We start from the raw sequence: 13,648 nt of genomic DNA, 5'->3' as shown, positions 1-13,648 counted from the left end.
ATTAGAAGGTTAGGTGGACCAGGGATTAGGTATTTAGGTTGGTAGGTAAGCAAGAGTACATGAGCAAATAGTAATAGCGGGTGTTGCTCAATAGTCATGCCCACCTACTAGCACTTCTAAGAGATAATCACTTTGCCCCATCAAATTAAATAAGAAGGGGTTATATAAAAAATATGTAGATGAGATAAAAAAATAAATTAAAGAAAAGTATGGGTCAGAATAAAAAAATAAAAAAAAGATTAATTTAATAGTAGATAAATTAAAATGAAAAGTATGTAAAATTTGAGGGATATAGGGATATCTTAGTAGATGGGATTTGTCATTTAAGAGTAGGGTTTATACTATTATATTATATTTGGATAATGAATTAGAAGAAAAAAGAAATAAAAGGAAAGGGAAAGGAAGGGGAGAAGAAGAAAGGGAAATACTCCATTCTTTATATCGGAAGGAATAGGAGGGAAAAGAAAAGAATTTCATTTTTTTCAATTCTTTTCTCCCTCCACCTAATCCGCTCTCTTTCTTTTTGCTATTCAAACAAAGGTATCTTTTCATTCTATTTCCCTCCATCCAAACAAGACCTTAGAGAGCAGGATATAACGGTGAAATGTATACTCTAAAGTGATAAACTCATTTCCTATTTTTGGTCTAAAGAGAATAAACGTTTTTACATGGACAAATAGAGAAATACTATGAAATTTTACAGATTGATTTTACGTGTAATAGATACATAATACTTTCATTGTACAATAATGTAGTTAGAGTCGTTTCAAATATATTTAGATCCTGAGTAAATTACATTATCCGGGGAGAATCTAATCCCGTATTTGCTTGCCCCAGCCCTACCTGGTTGTGAATTACGAGCTATGAATTTATAATGTTGCTGAACAAGTGAAGAACCGAAGATACTTCACTTATCATGTGCTTGACCTACAAGTAAATTAATCTTTACAATATACTTGCACTGTTGCACAGTTCTCCGATCACGTAATTTGATGCCACTTACTGGCAAAATTACAACCACTTCAACATTTTCAATTTTTATGAACAGAATCTTTCCTTATAAACAAGTAATCAGAAACCAGTCTTTCAAAGGGTGACAAAGTATTGCATGATATGAAATCCTTATCTAGTGCGTTTTTGCAGACCTGTAAAAAACCTTGCAATAGGCCAACTCATCAATAATAAGGCGCGTAAATTCGAAAAATACCCATCATTACTTGCCGGAAACCTTCACCCTAGAACCAGAATTAGATTGAACTTTGCATGATCTAGTCTCTATGATTCATGAGGAAGGAGAAAATCTAATAGTTACGAGATTGATTCACAATACTACCGAGGATAATGAACTATATATAACTGATCACATATATACGCAAAAGGCTTCAGCTAGAAGGAAGTAACAAGCATTTTCCATATCCTATCTACCTTTATAATTTAGCTCATGCAGCAAGAGAAAGTATTTTGACATTTCCTTGACTGTTAGCGGCCATAATCACTGGGCTATCAGTCTTCCAACACACCGAACTAATGAAGTACGACCCTCTATCATGATCAGCATTGTTAAATTCTGAAGTATTGAACTTGTACCGAGCGACAGGCTTAGAGATAGCCTGCAAGTGAAAGGAAATTGAACCAATGAGAAAATCATGAAAGATACAACAGCATATTGAACACAGGTTCATATTACCTTGTGATAAACAAAGACCTCGTTTGTTTCACTACCACAAGAAAGGTATTCACTATTTGCTGTGAGGCCGACAAAATTCTTCTCGTTCACATGGCCTCTATAAATCTGAAGCTGCAACGTGGTACATGAATATGAGCAAAGGAATAGAATTAATTAAGCAAATATTTGAGAGAATGAACCATTGAACACCATGTTCCCCATAGATTGTTCAAGTAGAGAATTCTAAATACTAGTATGTGGGACAGCAAACTATTAATTTCTGCCACCCAATTTCAGAAAGATATAGAATGACTACCAACTCCCTCGAGACATACAATCATACACAGTAAATTTATTCAATTGTCCATACCTCTCCACATTGGTAATTGATAACTAGTAGATACTACAATGTGGAGATATATTTTATCATTACCAACCATCAGTTAAAACAATTGGGATATAATTTATAATTACCAGCTTATTTTCCTTGACATCCCACAAGCGCAATGAGCTATCAGTTGATGCAGAGGCCAGCTCGGTAGAGGACAAGAATTTGACGTAAGAAACAGCTTTTCTATGCCCAGAGAAGACATGGATAGGCTGACTAATGTTTCTTAAGTCATAATAGTGTATATTATGATCAGCAGAGCCCACCTGCATACGTAAATAGCCAGCATCAAAGGTTGAACTGATGGATTAACCGACACCGTGGATAAAAAAAGTCGAGAAGTATTAAAGAATAAGCCCAGAGATTCACTGCACATGTGATGAGTGGGGAGAGGTTTGCAGAATCATTCAGATAACCTAGATACAGCGAATGACTAGATTTCAGAAGACGAGATATTAGCAGGAGGATACGTTGAAAAGAATACGTACAGCCACATGCATGCTAGATCCAGGATTACACTTCACAGAACAAATATTTGCGTTCATGTCAATATTAAGAACACTCCTTTCCTGTTTGGTGCACCAGATTTTAACCTGTTGTGAAGAATGAAAAGCACAACGCGTCATGATACTTTTTTACACCAAGGCCAATCTGACAAGATATCTTCCACAAAGATGACTAGAAATTGTTAAGATGGTAGTTCGGTACACTACCACCACCATTGCTGTTGATGCCTCTGTCCTGGTGGTCATATATGTAGTCACACACCCCTTGTAAGCAAATAGGGTGCTAGTCAATGAAGATTTCAACATTTAGAAAGAAAATAAGGAAACAATAAATTCATCAAAACACAAAAGAGCACATTGACTAGGGTGGGCATGGGTAAAATCTAGTGGGTTTTGTACCACATCTGCCCCAGTTGGGCCGGGTATGGGTATGAATTTGGTGGGTACCCTATGAAAGCTAAATATTTTAAATTATAACTGAAGCACCTGCAATGGTGGGTACCCTATGAAAGCTAAACTCCCACCATATTTCCCCAAGACTCTTTATGTTTGAGGATGAAAAATTCCATTCATTTTCTAATAAAAAGGTACCCTATGAAAGCTAAATATTCAATTTATAACTGAAGCACCTGCAAAGCGACGGATATATTTTGGATACCTTGCAGTCATCACCGCCGGATACCAGCAGTGAAGGTTGAGTACGAGAAAAATCCACACTCCAAGCCCGTTTGTCATGCTCCTCATATTCTCCAACACTCTTTATACAGAAAATTAACATATATAGCATAAGATTACCAAAACCTTTGATGAGATGGAATAGAAGATGATTACTGGCATCACCTGACGAGTAGAAACATCCCAAACAGTAACAATGCCCTCGTAGTCACTGCTTGCAATGAAATTTTTGGTGTACGTATTCCAACTTAAACAACTTAGCTTGGATCGTGTAGCAATGTCAACAACAGCGCAGTGAACTTCTGCTGGTTCATCAACCACCTGAAGAGCAATTAAGTCCCCAACGTTAAGCACTTGAAGTTATAACATCTAGAGAATGTTTTCAAAAAGGAAAGGAAATTTCAAATGAATCCGGCAAGCCTGGGTTTGTTACAGGAACAGATTAAAGAAATGATCAAAATTAGGAAATACTTTCTAGTTATAGTTGCACAAAGACCAACAACCCATTCTTTCCACATTTCTTGTTCCTTTTTTTCTTTTCTTTTTTATTTATAGAGGTAGGGGGTTATTATGGTAGAAGCTAGTCTTGGAGAGTACAACATTGCTGAACTTACAAGAGAATTACTCAAAATTAGAGTACATTCCAATACTGTGCATTAAAAAGGACTTACAGAGGAAAACTCAAAAACTTTAATCCTCTTGGAGACACCAGCAGTTGCAAACAAATCATGATCTCTGTCAAATTCAATGCTGCAATGGAAATGCGCATATTAGAAGTGGTGAAGCAGCGACTGAGAAATAAGTCAAGTAGGGCTTGGTCATTGCGTAAAGATAGCACAAGATAACAAGCAAGAAGAGACAATTGAGCAGTATGGTACTGAGTTTAAAACAAATTCGACTCAGAACAAAACATTTTGATCTAGACCCACAACCAGATATTTGAAGTGAGTTGCATTTCAACATAGATTTGAAACTATATTAAATGCCACGACGACCATATGTTTTTCTTACAAAAGACCAACTAATCATAAACAGACAAGCAGATAGAAAGAAACGAAAACGAGAGAGCAGTTGTTTCATCACTCATGTCATCCATAGAATTGCCATAAGCAGCTATGTGTTCCATGAAGTTATAAAATTAGCATGAACATCATCAGCTCAACTCATAAACATTAAACAAAAGATAATTATTTATTTCACATCCTGAACATCTTATGCTATAAAGTCCCAACAAAAATGACACAAGGAAGTGGCACCTTAAAGAATGGAGAAATCTTCTAGCTTAGGGGCCTGGGGCCAAAACAAAATAAAATATACAGCTGATGGTTAATTGTAGAAGAAAACCTCCATAAAATAATTATCATAGGATTTACATTTCAAATTTTGAACAAGTCTTTAGAGACAGACTAAAACCTATGTGAGTCTCAGCCCCTGGAATTAAGGATAAAAGAAGCTCATATTCAAAGAAAATGACCTACCTGGATATAATATTGGCTGAGTGAAAAACATTGCCAAGCCTCAACTCTGAAACAACCTTCAATTGGCTGTATCAGACCCACCAAAGAGAAGCAAAAAGGAAAAGAAACAGAAATTTTAATAAACCAAGTATGAGGAGGCTTCCGAGGAATTAAAAAGGTAGATATAGTATACACCTGTATCGAGTACAAGAAGTCAGCACAGACTTGAAATCCTCAAGTCCTTCATGGTACCCAAAGCTATTCTTATTACTCAGATCCCTTTCTGCAGCTTGTTTTTGTTTGTCCCAGTGCCTCCTTTTTTGCAAGTAACACTCTTGCAGGTCACTGAACTGTAAACGGTGGAGAGGAAAACATGAGGAATTCTGATGCTCAATGGATCTATTTAAAAAAAACTTCCTTGAACTCACTATTAAGCAATTCAACATGACTAAATTACTAGTTAATCAGTGTAACCCTCATGCTGCAGGCTGGCATACATCTATTCAGGTAAATAAACATCAAAGATATAAAAGTCAAGAACTAACTTGTGACATCAAATGAGAGCTATGTATTGTCAATGATGGTTGGTCAGTTAATCTTCACTTCCAAGACACACATTAACAACTCACACAACACATGCAAAATGTATAATAACAATGCTCCTGGAATGGTTAAAATACACTAGTCTGTAAAGGATTAGAACGGAGATCATAGATTCCAATAATACACACCTGAGTCTCAACCTGCCTTTTCCTTGCTTTAAATCTTTCTGTTGGAGCCAGCTGATACAATTCAAGGCCAGCACGAAAATCATTTTCTAAAGTTTCTTTAGAACATCGACCACTCACACTGTCTCCTCCACATAGTAGACCTGATAACATGACTTGCTGTGTAGCAGAACCACCGGCCAAGGACCTCGGTGCTATTGGACAAATGCCTGTTATATCTAAATCATCCTCTCTCAAACTCAATCTGGCTGTACAACTCTTATTTACATTCCACAGATCTCTTGTGTATTTTTGAACAGCATCTATATCCTCTTTGATGTACTGGAGATCATTTTGTATCTAAAATATAAATATAAATGGTGTTAAAACGCTAATTGACTGCAGGGTAGTAGCTTAATATACAAGGATACAACTACAAAGATGTGTACCAAACCCAAAAGCTATAGAATGAAACTCACATTGTTTAAAAGGAAGAACATCTATTTAGTGGCTAGTGCCCACCTGCCCACCAAGGCTTTACTTGTTCATTTTTAAACAAATTCCATAAAAATAAAGAAGTGAATACATCACAGTCTAGAGGAGGAAAAGGAATCGTATAATGAAGATTCACATTGACATAAGGGGGAAAAAAGAAGACAGGGGGGTTTCTAATCATACTTTACATCATTATTCATTAGAAGAATACCATGAAGTTCATTAAAATGATTTTTTGAAGGTTACATATGTAATCAAAACTCAAAAGCTTTACACTAACTCACGTGACGGCACACTCATTTTCAGCACAAATTTAAACTCATACAGAATTAAACAAACACCATTATCAAGAATTTTCACCGGCAAAGTAGTCCAACATCTAGAATATTAAATTCAATAGAACACACACCTGACTAAGCTCTTCTAATTTTCTTTTCCTCAAAGACACCAAAAACTCGAGAAGAAGTTGCAAATTTGTCTCAGCTTCCTCTTGCTCCATCTTTCTCTTTTTTTCTGCTAGTAGTGACAAAAGGCAATCAAGATCCTTCACAGACACATCACAGCCCTGTCTACAGAGTATATCAAAGAGTGAGCTCTAACTTAAAAGGTTAGATGAATCACAAGTGGAACATACAAATTGCAATGATACTAGTTTTGGCAACAATAATAACTAACAAGTAACAAAGTAGACTATATTTACCACATAAAAATGGGGCACGCAGAAATTTTACTCATTTAAAAGAAAATTAGCAAGCTCAACCGCTACAAATCAACTAAAAAGCTATATCAACTTTTTTAATGGTCGCATTCCACACATCAGTTACATGTCAACTATACAATTCCAATTACAAATATTGGATGATGTGCAGTGTAATGAAAGGCTTGCACATCACAAGAACTTTTGTTGATGCTCACAAAAAACATCAAAAGAAAGAAAAAAAAAAAACCAAAACCACATGATGTAGAAGTCAACTTGACTAAAGAAAAGCCCATGAACTGTTGATAGGAAAGAGGATCTAGATGGCTTCTACACCAGTAAAATCTAGTAAGAAATATTCAATGTCAATGGAGGTAATCTTTCCCGACACTGAAAGCCCATAGGTTTGAAACTCAAATATCCGCTCTCCATTCACTACTCATTGAAGATTACAATCAACTCATTGTTACAGACATACAAATGCAAATGCAGAAATAATCCATTCCATTATATCCCATTCCACTTCTTCAATGCCATTAATCAAATCAGAAATCCTTTATTTGGCTTTTGGTATGAGAACAATATGATTCCAATAATTTTTATTAGCTTTAAGGGGATATTTCTAATTATTCATTTCCAATATACACATAATGCATTACAAGCCTAAAGAATACAAAGTCAAACTATTTTAAAAACTACTGAATTATGAATATCAAAAAGAGATAGGGTAAAAGTACCAAATTTCCTATGATGTTCCTATAAGGATCAAGACTTCAAAAAAGTTCCAAGGTTTTTGTATCAGGATGAAACTTAGCAAAAAGACTACGATAAATTCATAAGAAGGATGGACAAGGGGTGGGGGACCAACAATGTGCACTCATTCTTACGGAGGTCAACTAACCTGCTGCAGTGCTCGGCGAATTTGATCACTTGAAGAGGCATTTTTTGCAAACTGATGATTGGACATCTTTTTCAAAATCTGCAAAAATGAGATACATTGGTTACAGGATTCTATGAGTTTCAATTTTAAAAATTAGAATGAAGGACTGCTAACATGCAATGACTTTAGCCTTCATAAAGTTTCCAGTGTAACCAATAATACCAAATTTGGGAGAGGGGGAGAGGAAGATTTTCCAGAATTGGATCCATAAAAATGTCGATCATTATCCAAACATACAAAACCCCACCTAAAATGGGATGCAAGAGAAAAGGGCAATTGTAGCCTTCATTAATCAAAAGAATCCATCATGGTGTGTAAGGTATTAGAAGTTAGAACTAGATTGAGATCTAGTTTGTGAAGGCAAAAATTAAAGAACATCAGAATTCATAAAGAGCGTTTATATGTTTTCAATTTTGGGGCTAATACAATCATTTAATTTTGTGGTTAATACAAACTACCATCACAAATTCTAAAAAGTTCAGATATAATATGTGACAATCTAACACTATTAGTACAAGTCATTGCAGAGACGGTATTTAGATGTACACTTTGTTCAAATCTTCACAACAAAATACTCCTTAGTGAAGGTCTAGATGGAAGATAAATCCAGAAATTTGAATAAAAATGCTGAAATTCTCTTTATGCTTCATGAATTTTCCAAAGTATGCAAAACTTCATGATTTTGTCCTTTCTGAAAGATGTCATAATACTACAATCATTTGTTCAAAATATTTTCCTTTGATACTAATGCTCACATACAATATGGGACTGCCCTACACTTCCATCAAGCATTAAGTCTCCTGTCTTGAAGGGAAGTTTCAGTATGAATCAATTTCCTGGACAGCTTTACATACCTTAACACACAGTCAAACCTAACAAAGACTTTCCAGACACCAAACTCACTTGCCATCAATAATTCTGTTGTCTCTTGAATTCCTATATCCCAAAACTGGAAAAGTTCTCGTCTTCTAATTTTGTTTATTATGTATTCAGTACTCACCATGCATTGCCCCTAAAAATGAAGTGAACAGCTTACCATCTCCAATAAGCAAGATTTGTCAGCAGAAACTGGAATGGGAGTACCTCTCATGATTGATTCAAGAGATGCGAGTATGGGGTTGAAAACTTCAAGAATCTGATAAATCCTTCCAAGAACAATGTCAAGACTGATCTTGACACAGAGACACACACAAGCCTTCTATTTTAAATGAAAACAGAAGGTGACCAGAACAATTCCTTTGGAATGGCTCTGTGTCGTGGACAGAAACAAGCGACCTTCACTCAGCCACTGGCCTCTTCCTCACACTTAGATTAAGATTCACTCTCTTAATCCTTGTGGAAAAGCTGAATGTTCCCTTTTGCTTCACTCACAAAGGATCCACCCAGGACAGAAATACACCTGTATTTCCCTTGAACAATTGCAAACAATTACTCTGAATTATGTTTATTGAAAAATCTGAATTTCCCCTTGAAGAGAACACCCCTTCTTGATTCTAATTACATTCAGGTAAACCTTTCTTTTGGGAACTCATGCAGAGATAATGCATATGAGTGAGGAAAAATTTCATCAAAATAAGAAATTGATATTCACAAGTGATATTCACAATCAATTATAAGTGAATAATTTCAATTGTTCATATATTCCTTTCACTTTATCAAACTATATGGTAAACTTCACTCCACGTTTGAAAATTTCTTTTAGAAGAAACAACACACTAAGTGTCAAGTAAATAACTGCACTCTCCGCTAGCGTCAATCTTGTAATGCTCGTACAACACCCTCAATCACTTGATATTATGAATCTAAACATCTAGAGGTAAGAGTAGACTTTGACAATTTCTTTCATGATATTTTTTGAGGTTTACAATTAAATTTAACTCCAGTGTTGATACATTGTAGAAGTAATTTGGATTTAGACGATCAAATATCAACCTTACAACTAAGAAAAAGTTTTACCACATCTTATATTCCACATTTTACAAGTTTCATGTATGTGAAGTTAAAACAACAATTCTTTAGATACACCTCACAATCAAAGTTTCCAATCTGTGAACTGAAAGGTCCCATATACTTTTATATCCTTGAGATTTGCAGTTCAGTGAATCTTTTAAAAGATTTTTCAACACCCCTTGTCTTTCAAAGGTGTTGTTTCAAGATTCATTTCTTAAAGGAATACTCTAAAAATCTAAGTAGTCAACTTTAATTCTTTTATTGAGCTGATTCTGCTCCCAAACACTTTTGCTTGCTTTTCTAAGAATCTTAGATATTGGAAAACAAAAAGCATTTAGCTAAACCCTTCTACTTTTCACCTCTGGATAAATGTGAATAACTGAGTGGACATAAGTTGATGAGGTTAAAAAATTATAAATTAGTAGATTACATCATAGAGAAGTATGGTACCATTATAAAAAAAAAAATAAATGTACAAAATAGGTGGGACAAATTAAAAGAAAAAAGATGCAAAGTATAAGCAATCGGAGGGAGTCTAAAGCAAGAAGAGCAATTGCCTAACAATGGGCTTATATGGTAAATGGGGAAAATCAGGTGGACACAGGGCGGAGCAAAAATTGAATTTTTTTTTAAAGGCCCTATGTAATTTAAAAAATTATAATATTTTCTAACAATCCTGTATCTTAAAACACCTAATATATACTAGGCTTCCAATTTTTTGGCATTCAGGGCGGTCGAACATGTTAAACATGCTCATAACCTCCTCCGTGGACAACGAGAGTAGTTTCCTAACAGTTAGCCAAACCAATGGGATCGAGAATAATTATGATTTATGACTAAGAAAAGTAGGAAGATTGGTGTCATTTAAATAGATAGGTGTTAGGCAAATAATAATTGAACAAACACAAGAATATCTTGCATCAAAATCACATGCTTGACACATTTAACTTGCCTTTAGTAGTTTAGCTAGGAATCTAATAAATCCAAGAATCCACAAAATCACTTTGACAAATATAAATTAATCTTAGTGATTAATAAATATTTTAGACATCAACATCATGGTATTCCTATCTAATTAGTCTCGTATAATTTTATAATAATTAGAGTTGAAAAAAACTAAGCACACTAGGGTCTGAAGGTTCAAACTTTATCCCTAACAACCCAAGAACTATGGTAGAGGTGTTCTATGCAAAGAAACAAACACTTCACTAAACTAGTAATGAAAAGCAATAAGAAATAATGCAATAAAAAAAAGACACAAGAATTACGAGGTTCACCCAATGTGGGCTACGTCCTCGGTGGTGGTTAGCTTGCTTGTATTATGTGAAGAATCAATGGAGTTCTCAAGAACTCATACAATGGAGAATTACACTTGGAGAAGAAGAATAGAGAAAGAGAAAGAGAAGGGTTTGTGTTTTGGTTTAGGGTTAGAATCTTCATGGGAATGAGTGTAGGGACTTCTATTTATATATGTGTACATATGGGAGTAAATGAGGAAAAGGCTCATCCCTAATGATTAGCCACAACAATTATCGCAAAAAGAAAACAGTGGCTGAGCAGACCCCCACTCGACCGGTCGAGCAAAGCAGGGGGTCAAGAGCGATGAGCAAACTGGTCGAGCATGAAGACAGAATAGTCTCTGATGTAGTCAAGCCAGTAGGCTCGGTGGAGCAGGCCAAGGACTTGGTCGAGCTGCTCATTTGAAGCCAATTTATCATGCACATACACACCATACACTCACATATACTCATCCATACACCATCAACCTCTTCAAACTCCATTGGTGCACTCAAAGTCACACCAAACTCCAACAATAGTCAATGTGTAATTAAACATATCAATAATCTAAAGTTGGACTGTAAAGTCAAACTGATGTATTGAGAAACAGAGGGTACCTATAATCAGTCCAAATAGCAGAATAAAAATTCTTGCAAATTCCAGGGCATTTTTCTATCAACAAATAATGATTTCACTACAGATTTCACTCGGAAAAAAATACATCACGAAATTCAAATTTCTGATACAAGTTCGTAGACAAATAAAGAGAAGAATCGCAATCACATGTCAAAAAACTAAAAATTCAACTCCACATTACATTCCTCAATCGAAAATCACGTACTACATCAATTCACTCACCATCAACAATTTTAGCACAGAAATCAAACAAGTCACAAGGTGAAAGAATAACAAATCAAATAATTGCAGAAACGAACCTTATCGAGAGCGAAATTAGGGAAAATAAGCTTAGGAGTGAGAAAACGACCACAGCAAGGGCAATTGCATTTATTACGAAGATGAGTGAAAATACACATGTAACAATAGCTATGTCCACAAGCAGTTAGAAAAGCATCTTTAATAATCTGCATGCAAATCGGACATAGAAAATCCTTATCGCAGGCAATTGATTCACCACCATCACCAGATGAAGTTTCAAGCGGAGAATCAGTTTTCATTGAAGGAACAAGAGCTCCTCCTCCACCACCACCACCACCACCAATGGAAGATTCCGCCATTGTAGAGATTTCTTCAAGGTTTTTGAGTGAAGAGAGAGTGAGAGAGGATTGAAGATTGACGTGCGATAGAAGAAAAAAATTGGAAATTTTAGAGAGAGAAATAGGATATGAGGGTGGAAGGAGACCACGTAAATATGGCGGGTGGTTTGTCATTGAATCATGAAGATTGAAGAAGAAGATTGGTGGAGATTTTTATTGAGTGTGGGGTCATTATGAAGAGAAATTTAATTTTTGGAGAGACATGGACTTTTCAGGTGTTGTGATGTTGAAACTTTTGGTTACCAATTATTTGTTATTAAATTATTTTTGTGTTGTAAAAATTAATAAAGTGAGAGTTTTGTTATTTTAATTTATTTTTTTGGTTTTATATATTTTATTATTATTTTTTTTATCTTTTTGTGGAGTGATTTACTCATCACAGTGATTAATTATAAATATTTGATTTGTAAATGACTATTAATTGAAGTTGTTGGCCGAATAATTTTCACCAATTGAAAATATTGATTAACAATTAGTTGTTTAAGTTAATTATTTAAGATAATTAATATATAGATGTTTGGTAAAGGTTATTTGCTCCATATTGACTGTTTATTAATGAAAAATAAGTCAAAAAAGTCAATAAAAGATTTTTGGATGAAAAGATAACTTTTCAACTAGCTTAAAACTCATTCATCAATTTTATTTTTTTTGTTGTTGTTTGATCAATTAAAAAAGTCAAAAATCAAAATCAATCAAAAAAGCCAATAAAAACACTAATCGTTCTGGCACAATGTTGTCTATTTAATTGATTTTTGGAAAAATATTTTTAAAATGATATACATTACATGTGATTTGGTAAATAAAATTTTCTCCACTTTACAAAACAAAAATGGAGTTAAAAATTAACAGTTTTTTTTTTTACAAAAGCTATCTACTATAATATATTTGTTTTTCATTCAAATATAATTTTTGAAAAAAAGAATTTTTTAGATGATTATTAATATTCTTATTAACGAACGGTTAGAATGTTCATAACACTTAGCAAGATCTAGTTTGGTACATATAAGAATTTTTCAGTGGCGATTTTAGGCCTATTTAAAGTGTCAGATCGCCTAAAGTCCCCTAAAAACTAGATCTCATATATTAACAAATCCTTATAGTTTTTTAGTCAAGTATAGCTCAATTGATCACATGTCTTCTTGTGATATTATTTAGGAGTTCAAAACTTACAAAAGCTAAATTTTAATCCCCATTTTACCATTGATGAGAAGAAAATTACTCTAACAATCACAACTTTAATTATATCTCTTTTTCCTATATTCATCTTAAGCTTGTTTCTCTCAATCCTTACTAATTTCAAGACCATTCCTAGAGGGTAGTTTTGTGGTGCAACTGTATAGAGTCCAACTTATAAAAGGGCCCAAATTGAGTTCAATTTATTATTAAAATTTAGATTGTGCACAAGTACCATATCATTATATGATCTTAAATTTGTACATTAATGTGATGAAAAAAGAAATTATATGATGTATAGTTGGAGAAAAAAGAACTGAAACTTTACTTATATAAGAGCCTTTTTTTTATGTTTCGTTTAGGGTCAAAAATAATCAGAAATGACACAGAATAATCTCAACGCTGATGTTCTTCAATTTCTTGTCATTACCAATCTCTTCAA

General features: G+C 34.3%; 1 protein-coding gene across 2 annotated transcripts; it reads right to left on the bottom strand.

Annotated features, from left to right (window-relative positions):
* Positions 1 to 687: 687 nt before the first annotated feature.
* LOC130823908 (E3 ubiquitin-protein ligase COP1-like) lies at positions 688 to 12,149 on the bottom strand. 2 transcript variants are annotated; one of them, XM_057688736.1, is made up of 14 exons: positions 11,695 to 12,149; positions 7,493 to 7,570; positions 6,304 to 6,459; positions 5,424 to 5,759; positions 4,888 to 5,042; positions 4,714 to 4,779; positions 3,907 to 3,985; positions 3,401 to 3,556; positions 3,219 to 3,317; positions 2,768 to 2,824; positions 2,543 to 2,647; positions 2,141 to 2,320; positions 1,688 to 1,798; positions 688 to 1,610 (listed from the first exon to the last, which is right to left on the bottom strand). In XM_057688736.1, the coding sequence occupies exons 1-14, from the start codon at positions 12,145 to 12,147 to the stop codon at positions 1,440 to 1,442; spliced, it is 2,202 nt and encodes a 733-aa protein (XP_057544719.1). In that variant the 5' UTR covers positions 12,148 to 12,149; the 3' UTR covers positions 688 to 1,439. The 2 variants fall into 2 exon arrangements, with proteins under 2 accessions (XP_057544719.1, XP_057544720.1); XM_057688737.1 differs by lacking the exon at positions 2,768 to 2,824 and having other exon boundaries at positions 11,695 to 12,147.
* Between the last annotated feature and the right edge of the window lie 1,499 nt (positions 12,150 to 13,648).

Source organism: Amaranthus tricolor, chromosome 9 (genome assembly GCF_026212465.1).
Source record: "Amaranthus tricolor cultivar Red isolate AtriRed21 chromosome 9, ASM2621246v1, whole genome shotgun sequence".
NCBI lineage: Eukaryota > Viridiplantae > Streptophyta > Magnoliopsida > Caryophyllales > Amaranthaceae > Amaranthus > Amaranthus tricolor.
This window is presented reverse-complemented; position numbering and strand designations above follow the sequence as displayed.

What these genes read in the sequence shown, in the direction of transcription:
- LOC130823908 (XM_057688736.1), bottom strand. Translation starts at nt 12,147, where the DNA reads ATGACAAACCACCCGCCATATTTACGTGGTCTCCTTCCACCCTCATAT. An exon ending in ACTTCTTGTACTCGATACAG is followed by an intron (nt 4,780 to 4,887) that starts GTGTATACTATA and finishes GGTCTGATACAG; the next exon opens with CCAATTGAAGGTTGTTTCAG. An exon ending in AGGTCTTTGTTTATCACAAG is followed by an intron (nt 1,611 to 1,687) that starts GTAATATGAACC and finishes TTTCACTTGCAG; the next exon opens with GCTATCTCTAAGCCTGTCGC.